Source organism: Aedes aegypti, chromosome 3, assembly GCF_002204515.2.
Source record: "Aedes aegypti strain LVP_AGWG chromosome 3, AaegL5.0 Primary Assembly, whole genome shotgun sequence".
In the NCBI taxonomy this organism is placed as follows: domain Eukaryota; kingdom Metazoa; phylum Arthropoda; class Insecta; order Diptera; family Culicidae; genus Aedes; species Aedes aegypti.
Window position 1 is genome coordinate 193366231 of NC_035109.1, and position 23577 is coordinate 193389807.

The window sequence follows — 23577 nt, forward strand, 5'->3', positions numbered from 1 at the left end:
TGTATTCAGAATAAATCTACCTTTACTGATTCCGAACTGGTTGTTTGACAGACCGTGCTACTTAACCCTCTAATACCCAAATTTTTGTTTTCGATTTAAGTATTATTTTTCGTTATCTAAAATCGTTTTAAACACGTTTTGGGCATTTATTTATTTTTATTCGCAAATTTTTAAATTTTGGTTTTTGATTTTTATAATTTTTATTTTTGAACACCCCTAGCTTTTTCATGTTTTCTTGAAGCCTTTTCTAGTTGTTGATTTTTGGCAATAATAAAAATTTAAATTGTTACGGTATTTTTAAAAATATTAAATTTTTAATTTTTTTTCGGAGCGTATTTTATTTTCCGTGTAACTAACGGAAAAACAGGTTTGAAATAATTTTAATACCACCAGGCTCTGCGTTTGTGATAGGTTAATCGTAGAAAAATAAAAAAGGTACGATATTTTTTATTACACGTTAAATGAAGCCCAGGCATTTGTAGGTTATATAAGAATGCAATTTTTCAAACAATTTCTAAAAATACAAAAAAGTTTCAAAAGTCATAAAAAACTTTTCTTATATGCGTGTTATGAGTCAAGGTATAAGCCAAAAATAAAATCATTTTGATTTGCGAGCTACGAAAAAATACACAAAATTCCAAAGTGTACCCCGTCTAAAGGCGGGGTTGGGTATTAGAGGGTTAAGCTGTTGAGCATTAACCTCTCTAACAACCTGCCCGCCGTAACTAGCAGAAAGATAAATCAAAAAACCGACGATTGCCTTGCAGTTTCCCCACCTTTGGTAATAGCACCGAAACCTGTAGCTTCTATATATGCGAGAAGATTCCTCGATCTATGCAATTTTGCATCGCGGTTCTGAACACAACGGATCCATTGGGTTCCTGTGTATTATTTGACGTGACTGCTACCAGCACTTTGTTCGTCACCCTCACCACTTCTTCCCCTTCATCTGCCGCATACGGCACGGGAGGGCATGGGCTCGTTCAACAATTATCGGTCTTAGCCTGGGAGGGAGAAACCAATACGAAATTTATGTACGTCAAGGTGAGCCGAGATTCTGCTGTCACGAACTGTCACTGTGAGCCCAGATCTTGAACAATGGACAAACATGATAAAAGCGCGTAATTTATCAAAACATTTTTTTGCATTTTAACAAATATGACAAAAAAATCGATTGAAAAGCTATTCACGCTTATTCAAAAGTAATGTCACGATAGCACCTTTTATTCTGATTGAAAATAAAGTATTCAAATACTCATAATTTTACTTTTTTCAATAAAAACGAAAATTAAATGCATAGAAAACTTTGGCCCTTTTTCCATGTTTGTCCAGAACGATCGAAGGTACACAACAAAAGAAAACTAGCGATTTTCATCAAGTCTGCCTTGATTGTCGTTGGCAAGCTGGATTTTTCTTGCTGTTTGAAATAATTTTGTGTCATATTTCGTGTGTAGTATCGGTGCCTCCCTCCCAGGTCTTAGCCATTACCAGCCTGTAGGCTTCACCCCACTCGGGGTTCCTCTGGCATAGGTTTCGAAGCATGCTCGTTGCTTTGCCGATACTTTGTCGCTCTGCACGATGCACCACGGTCTTCCCTTCATGCTTCAGTGTAAACGCGTTGCAATCTTCGCCTAGTCCAGAGGAAGATCCTTCCAAGATTTGCACTACTGTACAACGACGGCCTGCCTTCTCTGGGAAGGGATTCCCTAGGCATCACTAGCCCACGATATTACAGCAATTAGCTTTTCACCGTCTAGGTTCAGAGTGTTTCGTTCGCGCCTGTGAGGCTTCAAAGAATACCTTGCTGTCAAAGCGCACTGTTATCCAACCTCGAGTTGGGATTGAGTTGAGTTATTCCACTCTAGCGAACCGCTTGATGATCAAGACGGGGTTGGTGGACTAAAGGCTACCGCTTCTGCTCCATAAGCAGAAGGTCTTTGTAGTTGTATATCTCTCACTTGCTTCTATCTTCCATTCTTAATCTATCACACTCAAACTATTCGTTCATAGCAAACGCTAGAACCAGAGACGGACGAGAAACCGTTTCCCTAACGCTTCCATTCTTCCACGCGCATGCAATTCCTTACGCCTGATACATAGACAGTCTGCTAACCACAAAAGCAAACCTCTCTGCCATGCCTTTCCCCAATCCATAAACTCCCGCATGAACTGGCGTAGATGCAGTCGGACTCCACGGTCTACAGTGGGCCAGTATAAGTGCAACATCATTTCCTCCCCCTTCCCCACATTGGTCTGCATTCTGACGTGGCAGGCGCCATTGTTGCCTAAAAATAGAAGATCACCAGCACTTATACACTGAGGGTGTCTGTTAGTCCCAAGCAGTCATTCGGTTGGTTCCTTGTGTAAGTGCAGCTGATCTGGTGATACTGGAGTAGCATCCACGGGCGGCCAATCAAACTCACTATAACGAACCGCTTGATGATCACTATGAGCATGACCGTCATCAATGTACCTGTTCGTGGTTCAATACTCGGCTTATGCTTATGAATTCATGGTCAAATTTTGGGTTTGGATTTTTTCTTCAAACGCTCAGAAAATATTAGTTTCTTTTCATGAAAAAGTTTCAAATCTTTGCTGCCACATCAAATAAAAAGAAGTCCATTTAGTTTATTGCTTTTCAATTCATCATTTTTTAGGCAACATGTCTTCTTTTATGTTTGTATATCCTTCTTAATCTCTATGCTGTGTTATATCACCATGTGTATTTTTTTTTTTGTAATGTTGAGCTTACATGTAAAATGCTATCTCGTATATTTTTTTATTAATTCTTCCTCTCAATCAATTTCCAGCTTCCTCAATGAACCACAAAGATCGTTGTTGTTATTATTGTTGTTATTTGTTTTTCGTGATTCGTCGATTTTCCAGCGAGATTCGTCGGTAAAGTAATCTCTGAAAATATATAAAAAAATACAATTTGGAAATATATAAAAAACCATTTGGTCAAATATAACATATAATTTTTATCTTGTTCTTTAATAGAATCCATGCTACTGAGGTTTATGGACAAAAGTTCGAACATGATATACTTTGTGGGGAATTTTTCCTACGTTGGAAAAATATTTTCAACCTTTTGTCCCTTCATATTCGTTTTTCGACCTTCTGTCCTTTCGACCTTCTGTCCTTTCGACTTCGACGTTTTGTCTTGCGACCTTCCGTCCTCTCGGTCATTTGTCATAGATTCTGTTACTGATAAGAGGCAATCTGAAGTAAATTAAATGTATAATGAGTCATACCTCAACGATTCCAGTCGCTTGAACCATTCGGCCTTTTGTTTAGCAATCGTTTGCTTTCCACCGTATTCATCTGGAAGGGCGTCCTTTGGAACGTGTTCATAAAGCGTTTCCGAGTTGGGCAGATGGAAGTGTAGCTAGGATGGAGAAAACAGCTCGATAAGTGCCGCAGAAGCAATTGATAAACCTCATTAGTCATACCATGTTAGCAACTTGTTTCTTCATGAATGGCTTCACTATATACATTACTCGGTCTAAGAAGGTAGTACAGTTGATCACATGTATCGCCTTTAGTCGCACTGGATGTGCTTCCTGCAAGTGATAGAGAAATGAATAATTAACTTCTGTTTACATAAATAGGTGGCTATTTCCGAAAGTTATCATTAAAATCAGTTTTTATAGGAAAATCGTGAGCGTGCAGTTGTTCTTTTATCGCCGTTTCTGAAACAAGATAATTACCTGTGTGAATTTCATGTATACTCGCAGCGTGGAGAGGATCACTTTTGTGAGATGCCTCAGCGTAAATCCGGTCATATCGAAGATTGGAATATCACCTCCGTTGTTCATCGGGATATCTGGTTGCACTAGACGGCTGTCGGCAATTATGAAAAATGTTCGGATGACATCATTGAAGTGGAACTTTGAAGAAGGAAATCGAAGACATTGAAACACAAATTATCTTTCAAATAATAATTCTAATGGTAGTATTTGAAACTTAATATCAATAGAATACCGAATATCTAGCTCAACCTCCAGTAGACTGTCCCTTAAACAAAAAAGTTGTAAAATTCAACGGGGCACCCCCTAGATATGTGCCTTAGGGTAAGAAAAAAGCTCTCTCAAAATTTCAACTCATTTGGTAGCTCCCCCAGCTGGCGCATTCAATTCAAAGTTTATATGGAATATCTGTCTCAAATATACTGAAAATTGACCCTATGTCACTGTTTCGTCTCGTACACTAGTTAATCGCGTTCAATTGAGCCCAGAATGACAAATTCACTAGTTGATATGCTAATGAACATAATTGCCGAAGGTTGTATCTGGATTGAAGCTCATTTTCATTAAGCTTTCAGTTGTTGAAAGTTAGGCTTAGATCAGCACGCCCGTACAATCGCCCATGTGCATGCACCTTGTGCCGCAGCTAGCCCAGTGTCATAGGTGGCTATGATGCGCTTAGTGGCTACCACTAATCTAAGCTGAAGGAAGACTAAGCAATTTTGCAAATCTTCTTCAGATAGTTAAAACACCAACTTTATCAATTTTAATCATCATACAACCTTCTACAATATTGTTTGCTATAGTATCAAGTAGCGTTTTTGCCATTCTGGGTTCAATTGAACGCGATCAGCAATTTTCCTGACTCAAACATGAGATAATGTGCTGTTTCCTGTATGTTGGAGCTGAAAATCCCATATTAACTTCAATTCAATTGCGCCAGCTCATGGAACGACCAAATGAGCTGAAACTTTCAGGAAGTTTTCCTTTAACCCTAAAGAATAATCCTGGTGGGTGCCCCGTGGAATTGTACAACTTAATTTTTCTCCCATACTAAGCTGGGCCAGTCTAACCTCCAGCCATAAATAAGACAAATTGAGTAATTTTGGAAAAGGGAAAACATTTGAAAATGAAACAAACATATAAAAAATTGAAATATTGATAAACATACAATTCTAGAGAACCTGAATACACTAAGGTCCATGTCCGTATGAAAAGCGTGTAAAAAGCCGCGTAAAAAAGACTCAGTAAATATTATTCAAGGCAGAATCCTAAAGGAATCATCATGAGAAATAAAAAAAAAATAAAAAAAAGGCTCAATATACTGTAAGGAAAAAGAGAATGTTATTTTTCTAGAAATTTTTGGAATGTGAATACTAAAAAACCTTGAACAATCTCTTGGGAGTCCATAGATAAGTTTAAATGGGTATGTTTGATTATTTTTTTTTAAAGAATATATTGGAATTCCAAGACAAATCCTTGACTCTTAGCCCATCTTCAGCACAATTACGAACCGTATGGTGAGTTTGAAAAAAAATATAAAACTCACCATATGGTTTGTAACGTCGCTGAAGATGCACTCAATATATTTGAGAAATATTTGCAAAAACTACAGTGTTATTGAACAAGTCCGAGATAAATTGTTGGGAGAGTCTAAAGCTGAATATATATATATATTTTTTTATGAAATTGTGTGGAGAATTTTCTGGAATAATTTTAGATTTTTATGGCAACAAAAACTCTTTATGGCAGCATTTTTTCGATTCCTTTAAAATAAAAAAATATTAGGGGGGCACCCTCTAGTACGTGACAGCACTAGACAAAATTGAAAAATGGAGAAATCATGATACAATCAAGATGCTGTATTAGCAGAAAAGGTAGCTATTGAATTATAACGAAACCTTTTATAGCGCCTAAAGTTTAATCTTAGTGGCATAACAGAATGTTTTAAGTCGGTCGTGATTTGCAACAATGTGAAAAACATGTTTGACTTACCTTATCTGGATCACAGTCTACCAGGCGATAAAACACGAACTTATCCTCGCACCCTTCAATTGATGGTAGAGGAACCATGTCGCTGAAATTGTGAGAAAACATTAAGAAATAAAGTAAATGAAAAGTGCATCGTAGAAATATCCGTCGACCTGATCAATCAAGACGACGTAGAAATTTTTACTTTTTTGGATATACATCCATATTTCATTCCTGAGGTCAAAACCTGTCAAAACTATTTATTCAATTGGTAGGGTGATGTGCTAGTATCCATCGTAAGCATTGATCAGTGAGAACTGCAATTTTCCCAGTATTGCAGTGAATGATACTGATACAAACCGATGCCAAACAATTCTTTCTCAAAACGGCTTTAGCATTATACAATAACATTTTGATAAATATTGATCTCTTTTTGGAAATAATGCAAAGAAAATGCATCTTACCGTATTCTCAATCCGTCGTATCGTTTTCAACTCCGTCGCAATCAGTTTCCAGATTCGTCTAACAACTTACGGCTCACTTTGATGTATTGAGTGGCTAAAACACAATACATCAACGCTATAATAAAATGTTTTACTAGAAAATATAGATATACGGGCATCTCCCTCCATTCCTTCAGCATGATGGAATATACTAATTTCCTTTAAAATTAATTGTTTCTCATCAAAATTCAGCCCAAACATATGAACACAATTACTTTTGACCGTACAATTCTGGCATTTGCTCACAGTACAGCGAAAACAACACAATCAAAGGAACCGTATTTTTACGTCAAGCGTCGCGCACACATTGATGCGCACAATCTTTTTTTTTTCTCAGTACGACGGATTGAACTTTGTTTACATTCTCAATTATTCGCGGCGGTTGAGGAAATTTCGTAAAATTTGGGGATTCATTGAAGTTTTACGGCGTGTGATTGGAATGAAATCCTTCAGTGAAGAAGTACGAAGGTTTTCCATAGTGAAAATAAGTGCCCCACACAGGGGGCGGGAAGAAACTTGTGTTGGAAAGTGGTGTGACTGATGTCGATCGCTAAGCATTTCTCTCAAATCATGTTCATCCATGCGATTTCGGTGGAATGTGGATAATTGAACTGAAGTTATTTATCAAAATACAGTAGTTTCATTGCATTTTTGGTGTACAGGTGGACGAATCATAAAAGCTTTTACGAAATTACATTTGGAAAATGAATCTATGTTGCAGGTAAGTTGGAATATCCGCCGTAGTGGAACATTTTAAGTTTGATACGACGAATAGTAGCTCCTACGACGAAGTAGAACGAAACCCTATATCAGTTGGACTTCTCAGCAAGGACGTGACTAGGGCACCATAGAGATACCAACGAACTCAAGAGTAAACTCGACAACTGATTATTCCATGTTTTGCATGAGTTTCGGGAAGTTCCATAAGTCGTGGAAATGCAATAAGGGTATCTGGGGTAACATGCACTCCCGGGGCAAAACGACTTTTAGGAGTTTCTTGCATGTTTTGGAAAAAATGAGCATTTTCCGTGTTTTTTTTCTTGTCAAATCTCATTTTCGAGATACTTATCATCAGTCCCTGATGCAAAATTGGTCCCAATTACTTCGCAAATAGCCTAAAAGAGCACCGGGGGTCGTTTAGCCTCAAGGGTAACTTATTACCCCAGATTCCCTTAGTCCCGACAGAAGTATGCTGTGCAGAAAATGCGGCACCGAAGGCCGCCCATAAAGTCAAACGATTGTAAGTAAATTGCTAAATGCCTAATATGTGTCGCAAGAGCAGACAATTGACATTCAACGGGTGAATCCAAATGTCCGGGAACAAGCAGAGTACCAAAGCAGCCTTACTTCAGTACACAGTTAAATTTGTGATGCAGTCCAGCAGCTGCTTTGGCAGTCAGTCTCGGAAACGAAGACCGACGTGGTGTTACTATCGGACCCATACCACGTACTGGCCAACAACGGGAACTAGGTGACGGAGAGGTCTCAACAGCTGGTAACTATAGCGACGACAGCACGATACCTAATCCAATAAGTAGTCTCTATCTCAAACGACAGTTTTGCGATAGCAAAAATCAAAGGAGTGTTCTATTGCAACTGTTACACGCCAGCAAGGTAAGGTGGTCGATTGAGGATTTTTTCCACATGATCGACAGGATGATAGCCAAATTGGCTAGTCGGCAGCCAGTAGTTATAGTTGGTGATGTATGGGCAGTGGAGCTGGGTAGCTGCTGCACCAACCAAAGAGACCAACTGTTTTTGGAGTCCCTGGCCGCATTAAACGTAGAGCTAGCAAATGTGGGTACAGTGAGTACCTACCATAGAAATGGTGCAGAATCGATTATTGGTGTGATGTTCTGTAGTCCTAACCTTTTAGGTATCATGAACTGGCGCGTTGATGACGGTTATACTAATAGTGATCATCAATCGATTCGCTATAGTATAATACCAAACCGCACGTGTCAAAATCATCATAGGAGATCTAAACGCTCAGGTTGGCCAGGAGGAGGAATTCAGACCGACGATTGGAAAGTTCAGCGCCCACCGGCTGACGAACGAAAACGGCCTACGACTAATTGATTTCGCCGCCTTCGTAGCACCTACTTCCAGCACAGCCTTCCATACCGATACACCTGATTGATGGACGGCACTTTTCCAACATTATAGACGGCAGGACCTATCGTGGCGCTAACATCTACTCTGACCACTATCTGGTGATGGTCAAACTGCGCCCAAAACTCTCCGTCGTTAACTACGTACGGTACCGTCGACCGCCCCGGTATGACCTAGAGCGGCTGAAACAACCGGATATCGCAGCTGCATTACCGGAAGAGGAGGAGCTGGATGAAGCCCCTCTTGAGGACTGCTGGAGAACAGTAAAAGCAGCCATCAACGATGCAGCTGAGAGCAACGTCGGGTACGTGAGACGGAGTCGACGGAACGATTGGTTCGACGAGGAGTGCCAGAAGATTTTGGTGGTGAAGAATGCAGCGCGGGCGGTCATGTTGCAGCAAGGGACCCATCAGAACGTGTAACGCTATAGACGGAAACGGCAACAGCAGACCCGCCTCTTTTGGGAGAAAAAACGCCGCCTGGAGGAGAAGGAGTGCGAGGAGATGGAACAGCTGTTCCGGTCTGTTACCTTTCTAAAAGGTCTCATTTTTGTTGTATATATTTATGTATAATCTTCTTATTTTTATTCTTTATTTTAAAACTACGATAGATTAATTTAACACAAAATGAACTTGAACTTAATGAGATGAAAATAAAAGAAATAAATTTGAATTTGAAAATCAGAAAAAAATCGAATATATATCCCTACCATGCACATCCATATTTCCCTATTCCCACCATTTGCCGTTACCACCGATTGCCACAGTTCACCTTACTGTCGGCTAACTAAATCCTATACCAGCGAGGACGAACCCCATAAAAGGAGCTGTCATCGCGGTGCGGGGTCTCTATTAGTGAACAGTTTGCGGGACCGAAAACCTCAAGATATCGGCCATTACAATTCCCGGTGGTGGATCGCAGTGAATAAGAGTGACCCCGAAGACTGTGCCGTGGTGATTGTGGACGAGGACCAACTACTAACAAGCCCGCCGGAGTTGCAAGTGAAGTTCTTCGGAAGTGCGCCGAGGGCCAAGTCAAGGCTGGAATCCGCTTAAGGGCGAAGACGTCACTCGTCCGGAACGGAAAGCCACCCTCGGAGAAGGTTTCGAAGGCCCAATATTCCGGAGCTGAAGGCCGCCCAGTTTTGAGGAGATCAAGTTGACCGAAACGACATGCAGAAGGTACCGGAAATCCAATCCTACGGGCCGAAGTTGCATGCCACGCCGGAATCCTCCGATCCAGCCAGTCAAGTATGCTGTCAGGTGGAAGTAGATCGGTATGTGCCTCAATAATCCCTTACCTTTTCCTTAAATTCCTATGGAAACAAAATGAATATAAGATGTTGAATTGAACTACTCTCGCAGTCGTGAATTATTTTACGTAGCTAATCCCTATTTTTCACTTCTTCACTTGTGAGTTAATCCACCGTTCAGTTTTAGGGAAGTCGTTCCACACACCCTCTAAATCCTTCACGGAGCCATTTTGAACGACCCTGAGGTCCAGGATAAAGCCAGGACCGTGGACAAAAGGTCCCTTATAACAAAGAATTTCTAACAATTGGCGCCCAACAAAAAGGATAAGAAAAGGTTTCTTCTTTAACTTTAAAGTGGAACCCTTTTCAAGGAAGCTCCGGGAGGAATTGGAATCCTTTGTTCCAAAAATTCTTATTGAGTGAGTGAATTGTGATCGGAATAGTATTGTTATCGGATAAAGTGTTTTTTTTTTTGGAATCGTTCGGATGATGAGAATTGCGGATTATTTTATGGTTTTCTTCCTTGGAAATCAAGTTTAGAATTTCAGCCTTTTGTTCTTGAATTAGTGCTTTGTAAATTAGTTAATTTAGTAGAGAATAATTATTGTTTAGTGCCTAGTTTATTTACACAGTGCTTCATATTTTTTTTTTACAAATTTCTAGTTCAATGAATAGCTATTGCTTGTTTTTTTGCCTTTTTCTTTATTTTGTATATATATTTTTCAATGAATTAGTTTAGATTTCATATGTTTTAAGCTATTTTTCGACAAAATTCATCGAGAAATAGTTAGTTAATTATATTTGAAATAGTGTTAATTTATCTGATATTTTTGCGCTTTTTTCTTACATTTTTTTCGATTTTAGGAAATAAGTGCAGATTTAGATAATTTTGTTATAATAATATTTTTATTTTTTTTATAATAAGCATTTCAAGTTTTCACAGTTTTTTTTGCCAATTTTATTTAATTATTAGGTTTAGTTTTCTTGATATTTGAATAATTAGTAAATTTAGTTGGTCTTGTGCTTTTTAATTTTTTTTTTTTTGGGAAATGGCTGAAGCACTGCATGAGTATAAGCAAGCGGTAGAGTTTATCCGGGAATGGTATCCCAGCTTAAGTGTAGACCACTTATCGCCGGATGAGCTTGAATTTGAATTGAAAATTCGTTCAATAGTAATAAGGAAGGATCCCACTTACACACGAAGGCGAAGAAGCCTTCGTGATCATTTGAAGGGGGAAAGAGAGCATAATCAAGTAATTGAGGTGGAACTAGAAGTAGACTGGTAGGAAACTCTCCGTTTTTGCAAGGGTAATTACGACGAGCTTTTGGCTGGGCTAGAACAAAGTGACAAAAATCTGCAAGTGAGGGGAAAAGCTAAATTGTTGCACTTTGGCCATCGGATTATCCTTTTGGTTCAGCAAGCGAGGGGAGAAGCAGAAAACCTTTTGTTGGGCGATGTTGATTAATGTGGTCCAGTTACTGAAGAAATATGTTTACAAAGAAAATGTGGTATCGGGTGTTGAAAATCGGGAAGCTCTAGAGGACCAAGCTTTGGTTGATTTATTCCGACCAAATGTAGAGACAGGGACTACCGTAGTTCCAGAGAGTCCTGTTGTCAGTTCTCAACTAGAAGTCTTACTGAGTCGAATTAGTGAGCTTACAGTGGGGTTGGCTAGACGGGACCAACCACAGGAGAAAGAGTCTCCGGTAGATTCCGGGGGTTCCAACAGAAATCAACAGCCGTTAAGCACTGTTCATCCTGACTTAGAGCCCACCGCTTCTTTTCCGTCTTCTCTCTCATTCAATCCATTGCACTCACAATTCGCTCAGAGCCGTCATATAACCACTTCGGCTAGACCTCTAGAACCAAGGACGAGTGTAACTTTCTCACTTCCATCGAGTTACACATCGGCGCTTCTCCAGTCCTCCACTTCCTGGCACACTCATCTTCAGAAAACCCCGGGTTTTCAAGCTTATGGTCGCTCGCAATCAACCAACCCTGGTCCGGGAGTTCCACCAATAGCTAGTGTGCCTAACTCCAATATGTGGCAGGGTTTCTCGTCATCAAACAACCCATCCACTTCTCATCCGTGGATGGAAAATTCGGCCTCATAGTTTATGCCATCGTCCAATCCATGGTTAGGAAATACGACCTCGCATCTAGCGCCACCGTCCAACCCATGGTTGGGAAATTCGGCTTCACAGTTTGCGTCGACGTCCACTCCGTTGGTGGGAAATCCGGCTTCACAGTTTGCCCCAACGGCCAATCCATGGCCAGGGAATCCGACTTGTCCGTTCGGGCCAAGGTCCAATCAGTGGACTACTACTTCTGCAGTACCGCCTAACCCCTATTCGCAAGGAACTCCTTTCAATTCAGTCCAACCAGGTAACCAGGTACGTCACTCCTTACCTGTATCCAAGTGGACCATCGTGAAATACGATGGGGAAGATCAAGGCTTGAAGCTGAACCAATTCCTTGGAATGGTTCAAGCAATGTCTGTCGCGGAACACGTTTCAGACGTAGAGCTGTTCGATTCGGCGATTCATCTTTTTAAGGGACCGGCCCTGCAGAGGTATATGACCATGCGCGCATCGGGTCGCTTGATGAACTGGTAACTTTTGGTGCACGAGCTCAGGAGGACTTTCATGCATCCTGATCTCGATACCCTGATGAAAATGAAGGTGTATCAGCGGCACCAGTTGAGGAATGAAACCTTTCTCCAGTATTACCATGCGATGGAAGACCTTTTCGGAACCATGAGTATTCCACTGCCAGAATACGAAAAGGTTCAGATACTGCTTCAGAATCTTCGGATCGATTACAAGAAGCAGTTGAATTTTCTCCCGATAACTGACCTCCCAACACTTGTGTCCGCGGGTCAGAAAATCGATGCTGTAAACTTCTCAGTTTACAACAAGGTGTTTGGACCTGAGAAATCGGTCTACGCCGTGGAGGATTCTGAATACATCGCGAAGCCTAAAAAGCCGAAGGACAAGCAAAATAAGCAACCACCGATACCACAGCAATTCCAAGCTCGAACCAACTCAAATGCAACTCCATTAGTACCTCAGCCAAATCAAAATGGTTCTGAAGCCGGAACCGCGTTTTCTCGGACTGGGTCTCGTCCACCACCTACGTTAGAGGAGATGATTGAAGCCCATCAGCCTCTGTCCAGCCGACATTGCTTCAATTGCGGCAAATTTGGACATACGATGAATCAATGCAGACTCCCAAAGGGAGTCCTCTGCGAGGTCTGTGGATTCAGAGGCTATCCGTCAAATAATTGTCCGTATTGCGTAAAAAACGCATTAGCAGCGAGCCAAAACCGCCGCCCGCTGAAGCCTCATTTCTTGGCGTAAACCCTCCTTCCTTTTTCGAACTGGCACCGGATAACATCTATCCAAGAACTCCTGCTTGATACACCATTTCTTATCCGTTCCAAAACGATAACCGTCCTTATACTTTAGTGAAAGTGTACGGTGTCAGCTTTCGTGCGCTTCTGGACAGTGGGAGTAATCTTACCCTGAATCAAACCACGTATAACTCTATCAAACCTAAACGAATATTTCCCCTTCGGGACCCGCCCACTTTACGAACAGCGAGCGGTGAACAACTTAATGTCCGCGGACAGGTTTACCTACCTTTTTCGTGGAACGGCGCGGTTAAGGTCGTGCCTACTCTAGTTGTTCCCAACTTGGCCATTAACTGTATATGTGGGATGGACTTTTGGAAGACTTTCCATATCCAACCCACAATAACCGGTTGTGCTATGGTGGAAAATATCGAAGATGACACGAATCTTGAGCGGACCCCAATATCATCCGTTCTGTCCACTTCTGAGCAGGAGACTATAGAACAAATTAAGACGCTTTTCATACCAGCCCGTCCCGGGAGATTGTCCATCACTTCCCTGGCGGAACACACGATAGAGATTGCTGAGGAATGGCGCAAGAAGCCTCCGGTGCGTCAATTTCCGTATGTAATGTCTCCCAAGACCCAAGGTCTGGTGGCAACGGAGTTGCAGAGGTTGCTTGACACAGGAATAAATGAGCCCAGTAATTCTGACTGGTCGCTAAACTGCGTTCCGGTTATTAAACCTCATAAGGTTCGGCTCTGTTTGGATGCGCGCAGGATTAACGAACGTACTGTTCGTGATGCTTACCCTTTGCCGCACCCTTGCCGAATATTGGGCCAACTTCCGAAAGCAAAATACCTCTCGACGATTGATTTGTCGAAGGCTTTCTCCAAGTCCCGTTAGCGAAATCTTCACGGAAGTACACGGCTTTCAGCGTGCAGGGCAAGGGGTTGTTTCAGTACACCAGAACGCCATTCGGATTGGTGAACAGCCCGGCCACTTTGGCGAGACTTATGAACAAGGTTCTAGGTCATGGTGTACTGGAACCTTATGTCTTCGTTTGCCTCGATGATATCGTCGTGGTAACAGAGTCATTTGAGCATCACGTCCAGCTACTTCGTGAAATTGCTCGCAGACTAAACAGAGCCAACCTTACAATAAATTTAGCGAAATCTCGGTTTGGAGTACCGGAAATATTCTTTCTAGGATATCTTCTGAGCTTAGAGGGTCTCCGTGGTAATCCCGACAAGATTCGACCAATCGTCGAATACGAAAGGCCCACCACGATCACCAAGCTTAGAAGATTTCTTGGCATGGCAAATTATTATCGGCGCTTTATTCCGGGCTTCAGCGAAACCTGCGGACCACTATCGGATCTCTTAAAGTCCAAATCCAAGGTCATTAGATGGAGCGACGCAGCAGAGACAGCTTTTTGCAAAATAAAAGAACACCTCGTCAGCGCTCCAATTGTGGGAAGTCCCGATTATTCTCGGGAATTCGTCATCCAGACGGATGCTAGCGATGTCGCGGTAGCTGGAGTGCTTACTCAGCAGCAGGAGGATGGTGAGAGGGTTATTTCCTACTTTTCCCGGAAACTCACTACTCCTCAGAGAAATTATCATGCGGCCGAGAAAGAAGCACTAGCCGCGCTGCTCTCCATCGAAGCCTTTAGAGGTTACATTGAGGGGTCTCATTTCACCTTGATCACTGACTCGTCAGCTTTGACCCACATCATGAAAACGAAGTGGAAAGTAGGCTCACGATGTAGTCGATGGAGCTGGGATTTGCAGCAATTCGACATGACAGTAGTCCACCGAAAAGGTAAGGAGAATGTCGTTCCAGATGCTCTGTCACGTAGCATTGCTGCATTTCAAGCCTTACCAACCTCACCGTGGTACATTTCGCTCATGGACAAGGTCAAACAACGTCCAGACGACTTCGTCGATTTTAAAGTCGAAGACAATAGGCTGTACAAGTTTGTGAAGGCCAAGAATGTACCTTTCGACTCTCGGTTTGAATGGAAACTTGTCCTCTCAACCGATGAGGTCCCCGAGATCTTGAGACAGGCCCACGATAACCAGTTTCATCCCGGGTGTGAGGTGTGTATGTTTAATACCTTTCCCCTTACATGCGTATGTTTAATTCCTTTCCCCTTACTGGCTGACAGCTGAGACGGTAATGCATGCGTTTGCTATGATCGCAATATCAGTGTGTGCGTGATGTGGCCGTCAGTCTTCCAATCGCCTCCTCAGTCAGTCAGTGTTAGATCTCCGGTGAAGTAAGTCACATTCCGGGTGATTCTTCCACACTGTTATAAGATGGCTGACAGTTTCCCAATTTGGGATTGTCGAATATTTACATTGGCGATCCTGCCAGGAGCTTAGTATTGACTTTGCTTATTGGTAAGCCAGGTGTGAAGAATCACTCGGAATGGCAGATCAATTGAAGGAGCGTTTCAGAAAAATGGTGATACAGCTAGCAAATTGTGATTGAGTGTGTAAGGTGCAGTGTGCAACGAAAACGAACGATGGAAAAGTGTATGAGAAAACCTGTGGTGCGTAGAGAAAACCACCCTGGTAGAGTAAATGGAAGCGTAATGAAAACCTTCCAAACAAAAATTGGGTGTGTAATGAAAACCACCCGCAAAAAAATACGGTGCGTAATGAAAACCACCCGGGGAATAAAATAGGGTGTGTAATGAAAACCACCCGGGGAATAAAATAGGGTGCGTAATGAAAACCACCCGGGGAAAAATAGGGTGTGTAATGAAAACCACCCGGGGAAAAAAATAGGGTGTGTAATGAAAACCACCCGGGGAAAAAAATAGGGTGCGTAATGAAAACCACCCGGGGAAAAATAGGGTGTGTAATGAAAACCACCCAGGAAAAAAATAGGGTGTGTAATGAAAACCACCCGAGGAAAAATAGGGTGCGTAATGAAAACCACCCGGAAAAAAAAATAGGATGTGTAATGAAAACCACCCGGGGGAAAAATAGGGTGTGTAATGAAGACCACCCGAAAAAAAATAGGGTGTGTAATGAAAACCTCCCAAGGAAAAATAGGGTGTGTAATAAAAACCACCTGAAAAAGGGGTGCGTAATGAAAACCACCCGGGAAAATAAATATTGTGGGTAATGTAAACCACCAGATAAAAATAGGGTGCGTTATGAAAACCACCCGGGAAAAATGGGGTGTAATAATAAACTATCCAAAAAAAATATATGGAGTGTGATGAAAAACACCTGATAAGAACAGAGTGTGTAATGAAAACCACCCAGAAACAAAAAAGTAGTGAAAACGACCGGAGGCAAAACAGGGTGTGTAATGACAAACCCTCGGAAAATAGGGTTTGTAAAGAAAACGACCTGAAAAAATAGGGTATGTAGTGAAAACCATCTGATAAAATAAGGTGTGTATTGGAAACCCTCTGAAAAAAAAAACGGTGTGTAATGGAAACTATTCGAAAATAATAGGGTAAGTTGTGGGGCCCAGATAGCCGTAGCGGTAAACGCGCAGCTATTCAGCATGACCAAGCTGAGGGTCGTGGGTTCGAATCCCGCTGGTCGAGGATCTTTTCGTAAAGGAATTTTTTTTTCGATTCCCAGGGCATAGAGTATCTTCGTACCTACCACACGATATACACATGCAAAAATGGTCAATCGACAAAGAAAGCTCTCAGTTAATAACTGTGGAAGTGCTCATAAGAACACTAAGCTAAGAAGCAGGCTTTGTCCTAGTTGGGACGTAATGCCAGAAAGAAGAAGAAGGGTATGTACTACAAGATAACCCAGAACGAAATAGGATGCGTATGTAATAGAAACCACTCGGGAAAATAGGGTTTATAATGAAAACCTACCTGAAAATAATTGGGTGTGGAAATGACCTCCTGAGAGAAATAATGCAAATCACGAAAAAAATGGTGTGTAGAGGATACCACCTGAAAAAAATATGGTGTGTAATGGAAGCCATCTGAAAATGGATGTGTAATGAAAACCTCTAAAGAAAATGGTATGTCGGGACAACCCCCAGAGACAGGTAATGAAAATTGTCTGAGAAAAGTCGATAATGTTATCTGATGCGTAATGAGAATCGTGTAGGTAGAGTGAAATGGTATGTCGGGACAAGAGGAAAGGTTGGAATCTGAAGTGTTTAAGAAAACCCACCCAGAAGTTTATTTTGTTCATCTAGAGTGTTAACGAAATTCGATCTCAGAAACTGGCTAAGTAAACAATACATATAAAACGGATCAGAAATACGGAACAGTGATCTTTGGGGACTGGCCTGGTATAGTGGTTAGAGCACATATCTCTCATACCAAAAATCTAGGATTGTATTCCAACCCCGGTATAGTCACTTATGACGTTAAGGTTACAGTTATTATTATTTTTATTGAAGAGACTTTCAGCTGAGATAACTAAGGTTACTTGATCGACTTACTTCGGAAGTGAAATTAAGGCATTAAGCTCGAGATAAATAAGGCCAGAGTTATCACGTTAATGAAAAGAGAAGCAAGTAATATTTTGTTGAATTTTGAATTGAATGGATTATAAAAGATGAGTATCTAGAAATTTACGAGAAATTGTTGTGATCCTGAAAGTTGGTTAGAGTTTGGTTTTTATTTGATACTACCATAGTTAATCTTGAATAAGTTGCAGATACAACGAAAGATCGACTCTCAAGTTAAGATCATTCGAGTACAAGTATTTGATGACACAGCTCGGGCATCTGGAGATGTAACTCGTGAAAATATTTTTAAGGATGAAGTGATTGTCCAATTAGGAGAGCCGGCCATGGAGTCACCCGGATAAAAAATACAATACAAAAACAATATAAAGTATTGCAACAGTACCATTCAATATATTGGAAATACAATACAGTATATGTAAAATGACAATACAATTACAGTACAATATATTGTTTTAAACAGTTCACTGTATGGTATATGAGATTTTTGCAATATAATGTATGGGTGGTTAAGTATCGTAACAATACAAATATAGATATTTTCTCATACAAACATTTTGAAAATACAATACGATATATTGTTCATGTATTGTCTTGATTAGCAATTCGTGTTTTGTTGTTCAATACAAAAACAATTCAACGAACTGTATGATGGTTGCATTCATCGTCACAGCTAATGTCAAGTGACTTCCAAAAAAACTACTTATTTTTACTTTTTGAATATTTATCACCGAACATTTCTTGCTTTCTGAACTTGTTTTGTTTATTTCTTTCAGCAAAGCTACATAGAAAAAAGGAACAGTTGTTTAACGCGAAAATAGGAATTTGACCAAAATTGTAAGGTATAAAACCAATTAAAAACAATACAATGTTCTGTTACAATATATTATATTGTTTTTGAATTTTATATCCAAACAAGAATAATATTGCTTCGACATTCAATTACAATACGCTGTATTGTATCCAATACGTTATATTGTACATTAATGGTTTATTCCATTCACTGAATGATACGTTTTTATCCGGGCAGACAACTTCCCATTTAACGGCGAGAATGTTTAAATATATTTCAACGGCTGCTGATGTGAATACTCTACTACTACCTATTGAATATGGAATATTACAACATCAATAACAGGTGAACATAAAAATGTCACGTGAATGACCATCGCCACGTTTAAGTTGTGCACGAAAAGTGTTGGTTTTTATCCCTCATATGTTGTACAGAATACAAAAGCGCGACCAAAAAGTGTTGAAGAAATGGTCAAGAAAATCAATTTTTATTAAATCACAGTACGCCGTTGAGAAAGTATGGCGCTTCACACGTTACTCGCTGTAGAAATTTTTTTTTGAACATTTCTCCTAAGTAACAATTTTAGCGCTATAAGCCAAGATTATTTGCTTTGTGCTGTATAACAGTTGAATTGAAGTAGCGAAAGCAGCAAAAAAAAATGAAAGCTGTCAAAAATAGAACAAACAGCGTTAATAAAGCTGTAACGCAAACGTTTTGCTGCTGCATATCTAAGCTGAAAAAAAATGTCGTCGGTTATCGCTTTGGTGCTTTCACTCAGCTGTAACTCAACACCGTAAAATATAGCAACCTATTGATGTGGAATAAAACTCTCCATCATTAATCCGGCTGCTTTTATACAATATGATTTGTTATGCTGCTGAATATATCATTAAAAAGCGCTTTGTTGTCAGTTATACAGAGAGCATACAGCAGTAAGCTGTAAAACAACAACTTGTGGCGCATCTACACAGCTTGCTGGATGTAAACATTGCGTTTTGAAGCTTCACACTCCTTTTTACAGCCTGATCATGTGGTATAAGCATGGCTATTACATCTTTTAAGATCATTATAAAATATTGTATGTATTACTTGTTTTAATTATGAATCGTGGTTTACGGCCAACCAGCCGAGTGGAAGTTTAACAACTACCGAAAAGCTAAACATTACATATAATTTGCAATTGGATTAGATGGACAAATTGATGTGAAGATTTGCGAAAAAGTTACACGTCTTCTCAGTGAGAATCGAACTCACGACTCCCCGATCTCTAGTTGGGGCGCGTTAACCACTACGCCATGAGAGGACTCATGAACGCAGAAGTTAACCTGAATTCGATTTCAGCTCAATAATCACGTGGTCCTCTTTCGCAAAGTGCACCTCTTTCGGAAGAATTAGATGCCCATCCAAACACAACGCTTTCTATATATATCCAATGCCTAGCCCGAGAGCGCATTGTTTTTTAGGTATAGGAATAGCACACTACACTAGCCAGCAACTGCGCTGGCTGAGGTTTCTATTGTGTGGGCTTCCAATGGGTCGCGACGTTCTCAAACGACCGGTTACGGAACATGAGTCCGTTGCTCGATAAATACTTGTTTTAATTATGAATCGTGGTTTACGGCCAACCAGCCGAGTGGAAGTTTAACAACTACCGAAAAGCTAAACATTACATATAATTTGCAATTGGATTAGATGGACAAATTGATGTGAAGATTTGCGAAAAAGTTACACGTCTTCTCAGTGAGAATCGAACTCACGACTCCCCGATCTCTAGTTGGGGCGCGTTAACCACTACGCCATGAGAGGACTCATGAACGCAGAAGTTAACCTGAATTCGATTTCAGCTCAATAATCACGTGGTCCTCTTTCGCAAAGTGCACCTCTTTCGGAAGAATTAGATGCCCATCCAAACACAACGCTTTCTATATATATCCAATGCCTAGCCCGAGAGCGCATTGTTTTTTAGGTATAGGAATAGCACACTACACTAGCCAGCAACTGCGCTGGCTGAGGTTTCTATTGTGTGGGCTTCCAATGGGTCGCGACGTTCTCAAACGACCGGTTACGGAACATGAGTCCGTTGCTCGATAAATACTTGTTTTAATTATGAATCGTGGTTTACGGCCAACCAGCCGAGTGGAAGTTTAACAACTACCGAAAAGCTAAACATTACATATAATTTGCAATTGGATTAGATGGACAAATTGATGTGAAGATTTGCGAAAAAGTTACACGTCTTCTCAGTGAGAATCGAACTCACGACTCCCCGATCTCTAGTTGGGGCGCGTTAACCACTACGCCATGAGAGGACTCATGAACGCAGAAGTTAACCTGAATTCGATTTCAGCTCAATAATCACGTGGTCCTCTTTCGCAAAGTGCACCTCTTTCGGAAGAATTAGATGCCCATCCAAACACAACGCTTTCTATATATATCCAATGCCTAGCCCGAGAGCGCATTGTTTTTTAGGTATAGGAATAGCACACTACACTAGCCAGCAACTGCGCTGGCTGAGGTTTCTATTGTGTGGGCTTCCAATGGGTCGCGACGTTCTCAAACGACCGGTTACGGAACATGAGTCCGTTGCTCGATAAATACTTGTTTTAATTATGAATCGTGGTTTACGGCCAACCAGCCGAGTGGAAGTTTAACAACTACCGAAAAGCTAAACATTACATATAATTTGCAATTGGATTAGATGGACAAATTGATGTGAAGATTTGCGAAAAAGTTACACGTCTTCTCAGTGAGAATCGAAGTCGTGAGTTCGATTCTCACTGAGAAGACGTGTAACTTTTTCGCAAATCTTCACATCAATTTGTCCATCTAATCCAATTGCAAATTATATGTAATGTTTAGCTTTTCGGTAGTTGTTAAACTTCCACTCGGCTGGTTGGCCGTAAACCACGATTCATAATTAAAACAAGTATTTATCGAGCAACGGACTCATGTTCCGTAACCGGTCGTTTGAGAACGTCGCGACCCATTGGAAGCCCACACAATAGAAACCTCAGCCAGCGCAGTTGCTGGCTAGTGTAGTGTGCTATTCCTATACCTAAAAAACAATGCGCTCTCGGGCTAGGCATTGGATATATATAGAAAGCGTTGTGTTTGGATGGGCATCTAATTCTTCCGAAAGAGGTGCACTTTGCGAAAGAGGACCACGTGATTATTGAGCTGAAATCGAATTCAGGTTAACTTCTGCGTTCATGAGTCCTCTCATGGCGTAGTGGTTAACGCGCCCCAACTAGAGATCGGGGAGTCGTGAGTTCGATTCTCACTGAGAAGACGTGTAACTTTTTCGCAAATCTTCACATCAATTTGTCCATCTAATCCAATTGCAAATTATATGTAATGTTTAGCTTTTCGGTAGTTGTTAAACTTCCACTCGGCTGGTTGGCCGTAAACCACGATTCATAATTAAAACAAGTATTTATCGAGCAACGGACTCATGTTCCGTAACCGGTCGTTTGAGAACGTCGCGACCCATTGGAAGCCCACACAATAGAAACCTCAGCCAGCGCAGTTGCTGGCTAGTGTAGTGTGCTATTCCTATACCTAAAAAACAATGCGCTCTCGGGCTAGGCATTGGATATATATAGAAAGCGTTGTGTTTGGATGGGCATCTAATTCTTCCGAAAGAGGTGCACTTTGCGAAAGAGGACCACGTGATTATTGAGCTGAAATCGAATTCAGGTTAACTTCTGCGTTCATGAGTCCTCTCATGGCGTAGTGGTTAACGCGCCCCAACTAGAGATCGGGGAGTCGTGAGTTCGATTCTCACTGAGAAGACGTGTAACTTTTTCGCAAATCTTCACATCAATTTGTCCATCTAATCCAATTGCAAATTATATGTAATGTTTAGCTTTTCGGTAGTTGTTAAACTTCCACTCGGCTGGTTGGCCGTAAACCACGATTCATAATTAAAACAAGTATTTATCGAGCAACGGACTCATGTTCCGTAACCGGTCGTTTGAGAACGTCGCGACCCATTGGAAGCCCACACAATAGAAACCTCAGCCAGCGCAGTTGCTGGCTAGTGTAGTGTGCTATTCCTATACCTAAAAAACAATGCGCTCTCGGGCTAGGCATTGGATATATATAGAAAGCGTTGTGTTTGGATGGGCATCTAATTCTTCCGAAAGAGGTGCACTTTGCGAAAGAGGACCACGTGATTATTGAGCTGAAATCGAATTCAGGTTAACTTCTGCGTTCATGAGTCCTCTCATGGCGTAGTGGTTAACGCGCCCCAACTAGAGATCGGGGAGTCGTGAGTTCGATTCTCACTGAGAAGACGTGTAACTTTTTCGCAAATCTTCACATCAATTTGTCCATCTAATCCAATTGCAAATTATATGTAATGTTTAGCTTTTCGGTAGTTGTTAAACTTCCACTCGGCTGGTTGGCCGTAAACCACGATTCATAATTAAAACAAGTATTTATCGAGCAACGGACTCATGTTCCGTAACCGGTCGTTTGAGAACGTCGCGACCCATTGGAAGCCCACACAATAGAAACCTCAGCCAGCGCAGTTGCTGGCTAGTGTAGTGTGCTATTCCTATACCTAAAAAACAATGCGCTCTCGGGCTAGGCATTGGATATATATAGAAAGCGTTGTGTTTGGATGGGCATCTAATTCTTCCGAAAGAGGTGCACTTTGCGAAAGAGGACCACGTGATTATTGAGCTGAAATCGAATTCAGGTTAACTTCTGCGTTCATGAGTCCTCTCATGGCGTAGTGGTTAACGCGCCCCAACTAGAGATCGGGGAGTCGTGAGTTCGATTCTCACTGAGAAGACGTGTAACTTTTTCGCAAATCTTCACATCAATTTGTCCATCTAATCCAATTGCAAATTATATGTAATGTTTAGCTTTTCGGTAGTTGTTAAACTTCCACTCGGCTGGTTGGCCGTAAACCACGATTCATAATTAAAACAAGTATTTATCGAGCAACGGACTCATGTTCCGTAACCGGTCGTTTGAGAACGTCGCGACCCATTGGAAGCCCACACAATAGAAACCTCAGCCAGCGCAGTTGCTGGCTAGTGTAGTGTGCTATTCCTATACCTAAAAAACAATGCGCTCTCGGGCTAGGCATTGGATATATATAGAAAGCGTTGTGTTTGGATGGGCATCTAATTCTTCCGAAAGAGGTGCACTTTGCGAAAGAGGACCACGTGATTATTGAGCTGAAATCGAATTCAGGTTAACTTCTGCGTTCATGAGTCCTCTCATGGCGTAGTGGTTAACGCGCCCCAACTAGAGATCGGGGAGTCGTGAGTTCGATTCTCACTGAGAAGACGTGTAACTTTTTCGCAAATCTTCACATCAATTTGTCCATCTAATCCAATTGCAAATTATATGTAATGTTTAGCTTTTC

At 41.1% G+C, this 23577-nt stretch overlaps 1 protein-coding gene across 1 annotated transcript in view; it reads right to left on the bottom strand.

Annotated features, from left to right (window-relative positions):
• Positions 1 to 2591: 2591 nt before the first annotated feature.
• Positions 2592 to 23577, bottom strand: part of LOC5571395 (alpha-tocopherol transfer protein) — a 74679-nt gene continuing 53693 nt past the window's right edge. Inside the window, exons 4-8 of the mRNA XM_001653597.2 lie at positions 5742 to 5823; positions 3711 to 3890; positions 3453 to 3563; positions 3255 to 3388; positions 2592 to 2910 (exon numbers count right to left, since the gene is read on the bottom strand). Of these exons, the coding sequence (XP_001653647.2) occupies positions 2796 to 2910; positions 3255 to 3388; positions 3453 to 3563; positions 3711 to 3890; positions 5742 to 5823 (622 nt within the window). The 3' untranslated portion in view covers positions 2592 to 2795. The remainder of the gene's footprint in view (positions 2911 to 3254; positions 3389 to 3452; positions 3564 to 3710; positions 3891 to 5741; positions 5824 to 23577) is intronic.